We start from the raw sequence: 10,559 nt of genomic DNA, 5'->3' as shown, positions 1-10,559 counted from the left end.
TCAAGGGACAATTTTTTTCTTCATCTCCCCCCTTTGTTTTCTCTTTGTATTCACGCGCGGCGCGCGTGATTTCACAAATTAGCCAATCACGTTAAAGAACTCTAACCCTGACATTGGAAAACTGACGTGGACATTTTGCGCGGAGTTTTGGTTGTTTTTGAGCTCTCTTTCGCGTAAATTTGTTACCCCTTTGCTTGGAAATTTAAGAAGTTTCGGAGTTTTATTTTAGCAAAATGTTGTGGTTCATTTAGCAACTTTATACATATTTTCTACGGAGTTTCAACTCTAGTCTCTCTTTTTCGTAAATGAATTCTTTTACAATTATATTCAGAGTCATAATCGTCTGGCAAACTACAATGTTGGCCTCAAACTGTGAATATAATACTGCTAAACGGTACTAGTTGGTAGCAGTGTAATGTCTAGGGAAATATTGGTATAAAAATTTGCTAAATATTTCTTGCAACTTACGTTCTTTACATTGTTCCTTTGTAACTCAGATGACATTTGCCGATTTCATTTCAGTCGGTCCATTTCGCCTGATTTATGATTTCCAACTAAATCAGGGTCGTAGATGGCATGAGGCAAGACGAGGCAAATACCTCGTCTTGATTTTGGCCCAAGATTGACTTTTCTGAAGAAAAATGCCACGGAAAATGCTTAAAAGAGCATTTCTGAACCTCCAGATTTCAAAATGTTCTGAAGGGGCATGCCCCCCCAAACCTACCTAGCGGCTCGCGCCTTCGGCGCTCGAAACTTGCCTCGTCTTGTTCTGAAGTCTCGCTACGGCCCTCTAAATTGGCAATACAATTTGTTGTGAAGATTGGCTTGATATTTGCAATTTTCCTTTATGTTCTGAGTTATGAATTTGGACACCAAGTGAGTGAGTGAGTGATGGTAAGAGACAGGCTGGTTAAAGCGCAGCTCCCACTATGGCATGTGACTCCCACTTCGCGCTTGCCTTGTGCTTGTCTCCGTTTCCTGAAAATGCAAAAAAAAGGCCGGCCTGCAGGTTACTTATGTCTTGAGCGGTGGGTACTTATGTCACGCATATTCCTCAATAACATAACTGGCAAAACGCGAGGCCGCCATTTTAAAATTTAGCGCTCCTGCCGACACTCCTTCCTTAATCTGCCGAAGGCGAAGTGAATGTTATTGAACAATCCCTGAGATGAAGTTTCGGGGATTATTGAATATGACGCAATCCATGACCAATTAAGCGTGCGCATCCCACCGTAGCCATTATACTCGGCTTCGTCTCGGAGTAACAATATTCATTCAAAGGAAAAAAAAAATTTTTTTCCCCTTTTCTTTTGGGTGGTCTGCCTTTGTATGGGGTCTATGACTCTTTTGTAGAGTTCATCCCATTTAATGAAGAGGTACCAATCAGAAGCAGTACAGAATCGAATGTACGTAGATATGTCTAAACTTATACAGGGGCGGATCCAGACCTTGAGCTAAGGAGGTGGAGGCGGTTTTTTTTGTCGCTTGCCCTGCCGGATTTTTTTCCTTCATACCCTTGCACGTCCTTTCTACAAGACCAAGAATCCTGTTTGCTTTACTAGTTATTTTGTCAACATGAGCATTTCAGGACAACTTGCTACTGGTCAATAGGCCTTCGGCGAATAATTGTTAATTACAAGTGTTGTTGCGCAAAAAAGTTACTTGAACGTTGCGTGACGAATAAAATCGTGTTTTAAGCGTCTCCCTATGTTCCCTCTTAGAAAGGTTACACTAGAAGTAATTAAAAATATTTTCCTCTGAGTTTCCTCCTTTATTTAAGTTGACTCGGTCCAATCGCTTCGCGCCATTTGTCGTTCATGTGAATCCAAGATGGCGGCATGAACTGCAAATCGAGGGTTCCAAAGTCTTATTTTAGAAAAATTAGTCTATTAGTCTTAATGTTATTAGAGAGGTGTGGTTTGTTATGGAGTTACTAGAGGGCCTGAGGCAAAGAAAAGGGTCTGTTAATGGAGGGAAAGGCGCGAAGAAAGTTGAGGAAATAAAATCTTGCGATCAAAAGGACTTTAAAGAAGTGTCAGCTGAGGCAAGGCGAACTGATTTGGAACCTGGAACTTACTGGCTGACGAGGATCGTGTTTCTGAGGTCACTTGGCTTTATTTATTGTAAGTTGTTTCAACTACTCACTTATGTTATTAACAGAATTTGAAAGAAACTTGATTTTTAGAAAGTATTTCCAAGATTTAAGTTTGGGATATGCATACTTTATTGTTGTACGGGGAATGAATTCAAAAGAAAAAATATAACCGTCATCATTCCCGAAAACAGGTCCAGAAGTTCAGTTTTAGGCCCACATGTGAAGTGCTGGACTGTAGAATTGTAGACTTGTACATGTTCATTAAAACAGCTGATGTGATCAGTACAATGGATGTCTGATCAATTTAAATGACCTAAGTTTAAGTACCTCGGTTAACCCTTTAACTCCCAGATCAAATTTGTAACTCTCCTTACTGTCAGCCATACAATTCTTTTGATGTTAGCTCAGAGAATTTAGTATTGTATCAACCAATTATCCCCAAATTTATATTTTTCTTGATTCTCATCACTTATCTGGTTGATATTGTATTGACAATTGTAAGGAGAAATTCTGTCTTGGTTCCTCATGGGAGTGAAAGGGTTAAAAGACATGATTATGGTTTCTCTTTGCATACATTCATGGGAACAAAATCCTATCATTGTGGTAGGTCTGAGAATGCCAATACATTGGTATTTTTAAACTAAAGATGATGAAATACTTGTGGGTTTCTTCTGTGGTGTCCAATTTACAGAGCACATGCAATAATATTCCTTTGTAATTGTTATAAAAATAATATACTAGTCATTTGTGGTATCAAAACACCTTTAAGTCAATGATCAAGTTCAAGAGATTGGTCAATTTGATCTCTAAATTTTTTTAATGGACAGTTTCCTCTTCTTATTTTCAGTTGTGGCTTTTGCAGTTGCCTTGAATCAAAACAAACAGTTGCTAGGAAAAAATGGGCTTCTTCCATCAGACTTATATCTGAAAAAAATTGATGAACATTTTGATGATGCTGGGTGGACAAAAGTCCTTCATGTTCCAACCTTGTTACTCTTCACTGACAAAACCAAGATTGACGAGCATTTGGACATTTTGGCATATACTGGGATGTTCTTCTCAGGACTCATCCTACTATCAGGATGTGCAAACATGATTATTATGGCCTTACTATGGGTTCTCTATCATTCTATTGTCAACATTGGGCAAAGATGGTAAGTGTTTGATAGGGTGTCTTGTCCCTGTCAACTTTTAATGAGTCAAAGACATGAGATGCTTAAAAATATTAGAAGACAAATCCAAATATCACCAAATGCATCCTGGAGAGTGGAGATGAAAAAAACAGACTCATTAGCTACAGGGTTTTATTATGACACAACAACAAATTCTCATGACTGATCCACAAGTAGATACATAGCAGCTTAGAAGGAGAAGTACAGTTTAGATATTGGAAGACAAAGGGTTAAACTGAGGTGTTTTAAAGATGAAAACTTACTTTAAAGTTCATAATTACTGGCACAACTTTTTTTTTATATCAGTTACCATGGGACTACCTGGTAAACAAACCCTGCATTACAAATACCCAATGAAGATTAATTTTAAAATCAACAAAAATGATTGTTGGTAGATTTTCATACATTTATCACTTGTAAATCTAAATGTTTTTCTATTACTTTGTTGTTGTAGGTACTCATTTGGTAAGTATAATCACAATATATATTTTTTGTGTGGATTTTTAGAACATAGCTGGTTTTGTAGAATATAGTTGGTTTTGCATTTTAAATACAAAATAATTTCTTTTTTATTGTAGGTTGGGAATCGCAGCTTCTTGAAACTGGTTTCCTAGCCATCTTTTTGTGTCCAGTGTTTAAATTACAGCAAGTACCCAGTTACACACCGACACCTCTGGTGGTTGTGTGGGGATACAGATGGCTTATCTTTCGCATTATGATTGGTGCTGTAAGTTTTGGCAAGAAGTATTGATTAAACTAGTTAGAATGTATTGTTTCATTAAATAAATAGAAATGATATTGATTAAGCTTCCATAGGCAGAGCTCTGACCTAACCCTAGGTATAGGAAAACTGTCAGCAATAGTGTTGAACTTCAGTTGTGAACAGCATCTTCAGATGTAAGAATTTGTACAGTAGATAAATTCCGAGGTGCTCAGGACAAAACAGAAAATATATGCAAAGCAAAAATTCCAAAGCACTCACCCAAGGTACCTGATTTCAAACCTGTAAAGGAAGGATCAATGATAGGTTCCCTTGGAGTATATTAATTTTTAATTCTAATATTTCATGTTTTTTATCATTAAGGGACTGATCAAGATAAGAGGTGACCAATGCTGGCGGGATCTGACATGTATGAACTATCACTATGAGGTAATTAATTTTGATGACCTTCCATCAACTGGAAGAGTGGATGTAATCCTAAAAAAAATATTCTTCCAATCTTTGACAGACTCAGCCAGTGCCAAATCCTATGAGTTATTTTATGCACCAGTCTCCAGAGATATTCCACAAGTGTGAAACTTTGGTCAATCATTTCATTGAGTTGGTGGTTCCATTTTTCATCTTTCTGACAAGAAGATTTCGAATTTGGTGTGGCATTTTACAAATTCTTTTTCAGGTGAGTTTTCTGTATTGTCACCTTTTCATTCCCCTGTGCCATAAGATGTTAAACATTTTAGGAGCAAGGAACTGAAAATAAACTTAGTTACCCACAAGTATTTTAACTCTGACTCTGAGCTTCAGGGAATTCACTGGCAAGCTAGACCATGCTTCAGATTCATGTGTGACAATCCTCTTAGATACCACTAGGATCATAACTGTTAGAAGTCTGCTAATTTTCATAGCCTGGTTATTTTCAGAAGAGAAAATTTGAACATATATTGTCTCAGTGATAAATCTAGGTTTGGGGTTCAGACTCCTTGACCCCCTTCCCCTCCCCCCTGGTATTTTTTCTACTTGTCTGAAATCACAATTCTTCCATAAAAAAAAACATTTGTTGTTACTCAACCAGAAGTATTTAAACTTTATATACTGTTAAGTATTTTTTAGCTTCTTTAGACTTGGGGGTTAAAAATACCGCTGTGTTTTCTGAATCAGAGTTTGGACCCATGCTGTCAAAAAATTACAGGATCTGCTGAGGCTAGTGAGTTTCATTATGGTCATAATTAAATTTTTGATCAGCCATTGAGGTCGTTGTGTTGTTTACTCCTGTTAAGCTAGGTTATTTTGATCATCAGTGGCAACCTGAGTTTCCTAAACTGGCTGACCATTCTTCCCAGTCTCCTGTGCTTTGATGACAAAAGCCTGGCTTTCTTGTTCTCCTCATCATCAGCCAAGAGAGAAGTGATTAGAATACAGCATCTCCAAAAGACTGGTGCAACTGCGTCAAAACCCACCTGGGGTATGTACAGGGCAAGGCAGTCTTGAAATAATCGGTGTATTTTACATGAGATAGTAGCTGAAGAGCGCTAACGAAATCAACGTAGTCTAATTGGCCAATCAGAAGGAAGGAATACCATAGGCAGCCAATGAGAACTCAAAGTAAAGCCGGTCAAACTTCCTAAAGCCCGGGAAAACGTCGGCGACCAAGCCGTGATTGGTTGAGAGAGTTAGGCGAGTTTTCTGGATAAAGCAAAAACGAAGCAATCCAGAATTACTTTGGACACTCAATCGAATTTATTAAAAAGCTTACTTGGCAAATCAGTCTCTCTCGTCTGCTGTTGGAAAGTCAAAATATACAGTGTGTCTATAAGAGCAAACAATTGAGAAAATTTGTGAAAAATTAGTTGTACGTGGTACGAATCAATTGTTTGTTTATTTGTTTCTTTGCGGCTTGTCTTTGTTTGTAGGTCTTTGTGTTCGTCGTGTGTTTGAGCTCATGCTTGGAGTCGTGTTAGCTTATCTAAGTATCCCTGTGGTGCAGAATCTTCTGTCCTCTCGACAAGCCATGAACACATCGTTCGACTCTTTCAGGATTGTGAACACTTATGGCGCCTTTGGAAGGTACTTTCAGTAGCACAAAATTTAAAACCTTGTAAGCCAGGTATTGTCCACTGCATTCAATTCGCTTTGTCTCAGGCGTAGAACTGGCGGGCTTTCAAATTTCATAGCTCTCGATTTTTGTCTTACAGACATGTATCTTATGTCAATCTCCAACTTTTTATCAATTCGGCAATGTAAACAAATTTGCTCTTAAAAGGTCAAAACTAGTCCAGTGTAAGGATCACAGAGGTTTGTTTCTACGCTTTGCCAACGCCCTGATTCATCCACACGGGCTCTGATTGTATTCGACTTTCCACTCTTTGGTTTTTCCTCTCGTTAATTCACTTGTAGACTTGTAAACTGAACTGAATTTTGCTCACATCCGATTGGCTGGAGGGACATGCGAAGCAAAACACACAAACTCAATAGCAAATTGGTTTCTTCACAAACCTAGAAATTTGGTTACAGCGCGAGTGTTGGATTCGTAATATATGAAATCGTGTTTCCTTTCCCTAGTGTAACAAAAGAAAGAACCGAAGTGATCTTCCAAGGTACTAGAAATTTGACAGTAATACCGGATGAAGAAGGCGGGATCTGGGAAGAATATCAGTTTAAATGCAAACCAGGTGACCCCCGCAGGCGGCCTTGTCTCATTTCACCTTATCACTACAGACTGGACTGGCTCATGTGGTTTGCAGCTTTTCAGGTTAGTGTTAGAAATGGCTCGCCTGTTAGAAATAATATAAGTTAGAGGCCTAAATACGAAGACGCCGCCAACGATCCGAACAGTGGAAAAGACAAGGCTATATATTCAGAGGTAGCAGTTTTTTTTCTTCAAATAGGAATCAGAGAACTGCAAGAAAAGCCTGGTAAAATGCTTGGAATAACCTGGTAGAGTGAAGCATCTCATCCAGCGGGGAGTAGTAATACTCCTTGGCGTATCTTACTTGAAAACCGGAATGAGCTCCACCTGGATGGGCCACTTGGCTACAGTGCAGGCTTTACTTCCTTTTTTTTTTTTTTTTTGCTTTTGTTTTAGATTTACTTCGCCCTGTGATTGGTCTAGAAAATTCACGCCACTCCCTTAACCAATCAGATGCAGAACTAAAACCAATCAAAACTTGGGCAGTTTGGTTGTTTTACTTGGGGTTCTCATTGGCTGCTTATGGTATTTCTCTAAACGCAAATCTAATTCTGTTTTTCAGAACTTTCAGTACAACCCTTGGCTGATACACCTGGCAGCTAAACTTCTTGTAAATGATGAACAGGCCACTTCATTGATAGCTCACAACCCATTCTCTAATGGTACACCTCCACTGTAAGTATTGCATAGTGATGCTCTTTTGTTGTTTAGTTTTGTTGTACTATTATTGTCACCATTGTCGCTAACCCATACTAGCGCATTTGGAAAACGCGTGGGACTTGTTCAGCAGAGAATGGTCCAACGAGCTATTGGCGTTCGTCGCTTTCCCCATCCCATCCTCTCGTCGACTGTTCAATTCGTGAGCCTTCACTGTTCACGTTCGGACTCGCTCCCACTCACTTCTTCGAAGAATTGGACAAATGCGCATAACGTGAGGGAAGGTCTAAATTATTTGCGTCCTACACAACACACTGTGCAAGTTTTGCGATGAAGTAATTTCTGCTCAGTCTTCCGTTACTTTCGAAAAATGGTTACGGATGGACAAGGGACGAGTCTAAACCCAGACTAATCGATTTACTTTGAAACGTGTCTGTCGCCTTATGGCCCAACCAACCTGCTCTGTCTTCCGTTACTTTCGAATAATAATTAGGGAGAGTTTGGGGACGAGTCTGGACCCAGACTACTCGATTTACTGTAAAACGTGTCTGTCACTTAATGGCCCAACCTTCTGAGCGCGTCACCCACCACAGGCTGTACAACCCTTGGGTCTAAATGAAGCTGAATTCCTTTTCTTTTGTTTTTTCTTCCCTCGCTAGAGTTATTCGTGGTGAACGCTACCTATATAAATTCACAAGAATTGGGAGCAAAGAAGCACGTTCTGGACTCTGGTGGAAACGGACTAGAGTTGGGCCATACTTTCCACCACTGGAAATAACTTCACGAGCTGTTAGGGACTACTTGAAATCTCACGGGTGGAGGGTGCCGAAACTAAAGAAGACGAACAATGCCCCAAGAACTTGACTTTAACAGAACTGCATATGATCTACCTTTAACATTAACCTGTTATACATGATACTATCAAGGTCGTAAAGTACGGGTTTGTACTTTCTCTCTGAGACTTTGCGACTTTCTTTTTCCAGCTCCTCTCTGTTAAGATTTATGGAAACAAGTGGACTTATTTGAAAAAATTTGCGAGTTAGTAAAACATTAAGATTATTTAGATGTAGGATTTGTTCTGCGATAGCGACGCTGCAACAGGTAGCAGTAGCGTGTTCGCTTCGAGCGGTTATTTTTAATCCAGTCATTTGAGGAACACCTCGTCGTACGAGAGCCAATAAAATAACAAAGACGAAAATGTTGAATACTGTTAAACCAATCCGTAAACTTCGGCCAACTTCTCCCGCTCCATTTGAACGCCAGTAACAAAAGGTAAGTACTTTTCAAAGAGCTCGTGACCACAGAATATGAGTAAATAAGTTTATTCACTAAACTCAAGCGCCAGTGAGCCTAAACGAAATACTTAAATTGAAATGGTTACCGCATGAATTTTTCACTATACGGAACCTTATAAAAATAGCTATCATATTATCATTACAAAAATACCTTTCGATTGACAAACTGTGGACAGAAATTACTCATTCCTTGGTGACATCCTTTTGTACTGTTTTCACAAATTCAGACTTTCGGTACAATAAACTCGTATACAAAATATTAAGTATCTCTTCGCCTAAGCGAGAATACTTAGTTTTACATACATTTATAGAGTTTTTCCTGTACATAATTACATTGTATTTCAAATTTGGAATATTTGCCAAAGTTGAGCAGAACTTTGCTTGAGAGCGAGGATTTGACCTGAAAATTAGGTGAAAAAGAAACACTTAATAAATATGTTATAAAATGTTAAAAAAACAATAATAACCATCGCAACCAATTCATCACTGCGAAAGCAGATCATGGTTAGCTGCCTAACTTGAGAGGTCAATTAGATGTTTAACATACAGACACACAGACGGAAAGGAGAGACAGACAGACATACAGATGGACAGGCAGATGGACGACACAGACAGACAGACAGTGAAATGGACAGTAAAACAGACAGGCAGATGGACAGTGAAACAGACAGATAAGGAGACAGCGAAATAGACAGACGGACAGTGAGACCGAAACAGACAGACACTTGGACAGGGAGACAGGCAGACAGACAGTGAAACAGACGGACGGACGGACAGACAGACTAAAACATGGACCAACCCTGAAACTTGCTGAGCCGGAAGTTTCTTCATTAAAAAATTACCTCAGCAAGAATTGATTTACATCACGGCTTCCTTTGTCCTGTCTTTTCATCTTTATCTTTAAACTTGGAAGCTACAGAAGAAAAGTGAAAAAGAATTCTGGTTTTTTGCTGTTTCCTATTATCTACTGGTTTATTAACTGTACTACGTACAATGTTAAATAACTACTGTTTTTGTTTTTGTTGTTGCTGATCCAAAGCTATGGACAGGACACTTTCATGGAGATCTACATAGAAGGAAATACACAAATGCTAAGATATTTATCAATCAGTTCGAACAAATCGAAGGAAAACTTCACAACGAGCCCATGAAAACTCAGAAAACGGGCGTAAAGCGCAAGTAGAGAGGATTTCTTTCGGATTTAATTATTTTCAAATCTCACTAGGAAAATGCTCATAAATATCTCATCACGTTCTCTTTTCTTTCCTCCACTATCCGCTCATCACTTCCACTTTCGCAAACAAAAGAGCGTTGATCCCTACCTACAGTTGATACAAGGCTACGCGAGCTGCTACTGAGCCCATGTTTGGTGCTTCAACCTATAACCCAACCAGACTAAAACATTAGTGTGATTGCAGTTACCCAGCTTGCATTGCAATAAGGAGGAATGCATTAGCGCTACGAGCTCGAATTCGTTTACCGAGCCGCACTGTTGGATTCAGGGTCACCCCCCTTGGTGGAAGTTTTCCCTTTTCCCAACTTCCAGTGCCTTGATGATTCAGATAGCCGTCATAACGAGGAAATAACACAAAGATAACAGATCGGGTTCAAAGTGTTGACGGGCGAACGTAAGAAACTATTATCGTCCGCTTTGATACAAATGTTTGATTGTAACGTTCACGAAAACAGAATTAGATAGTCGTTCACAGTAACAGAGAGCAAGGAAATGTCCCTCGTAAATGTTTGAAATCAAATGAAAGCGACAGAATAACGTGCGGTTGTTAACACTTTTCCAAGTTTTGATTATGAACAATAAATGAGCGGATTTACGTATTCAGAACAACTAAACACACGCAGACTCAAAAATGTCAACCTGTCTTGATCCACTATTCGCAAAAATTTTCCACGAGTAATGACTTTGCTCACTCACCCCTTT

The 10,559-nt window shown here is 39.1% G+C and overlaps 1 protein-coding gene and 1 long non-coding RNA gene across 2 annotated transcripts; one reads left to right on the top strand and one right to left on the bottom strand.

The window, feature by feature from the left end:
- The first annotated feature begins 1,825 nt into the window (after positions 1 to 1,825).
- Positions 1,826 to 8,526, top strand: LOC136282766 (lipase maturation factor 1-like). Its single transcript, XM_066170608.1, has 11 exons — positions 1,826 to 2,123; positions 2,943 to 3,249; positions 3,722 to 3,732; positions 3,846 to 3,994; positions 4,352 to 4,417; positions 4,497 to 4,664; positions 5,267 to 5,447; positions 5,896 to 6,049; positions 6,545 to 6,734; positions 7,234 to 7,346; positions 7,988 to 8,526. Exons 1-11 carry the CDS (start codon positions 1,925 to 1,927, stop codon positions 8,190 to 8,192), a joined length of 1,743 nt encoding a protein of 580 aa, XP_066026705.1. The 5' UTR covers positions 1,826 to 1,924; the 3' UTR covers positions 8,193 to 8,526.
- Positions 8,527 to 8,634: 108 nt separating this feature from the next.
- Positions 8,635 to 9,580, bottom strand: LOC136282767 (uncharacterized). Its single transcript, XR_010718425.1, has 2 exons — positions 9,466 to 9,580; positions 8,635 to 9,023 (listed from the first exon to the last, which is right to left on the bottom strand). It is a non-coding gene; the product is annotated as an uncharacterized lncRNA (long non-coding RNA).
- Between the last annotated feature and the right edge of the window lie 979 nt (positions 9,581 to 10,559).

This window comes from Pocillopora verrucosa, chromosome 8 (genome assembly GCF_036669915.1).
Source record: "Pocillopora verrucosa isolate sample1 chromosome 8, ASM3666991v2, whole genome shotgun sequence".
In the NCBI taxonomy this organism is placed as follows: Eukaryota; Metazoa; Cnidaria; class Anthozoa; order Scleractinia; family Pocilloporidae; genus Pocillopora; species Pocillopora verrucosa.
This window is presented reverse-complemented; position numbering and strand designations above follow the sequence as displayed.

Excerpts from the sequence above, each read along its gene's own strand:
- LOC136282766 (XM_066170608.1), top strand. The coding sequence starts at position 1,925 with ATGGAGTTACTAGAGGGCCTGAGGCAAAGAAAAGGGTCTGTTAATGGA. Across the intron at positions 4,418-4,496 it reads GTATGAACTATCACTATGAG|ACTCAGCCAGTGCCAAATCC; the intron begins GTAATTAATTTT and ends AATCTTTGACAG. Across the intron at positions 5,448-5,895 it reads TGCGTCAAAACCCACCTGGG|GTCTTTGTGTTCGTCGTGTG; the intron begins GTATGTACAGGG and ends CTTTGTTTGTAG.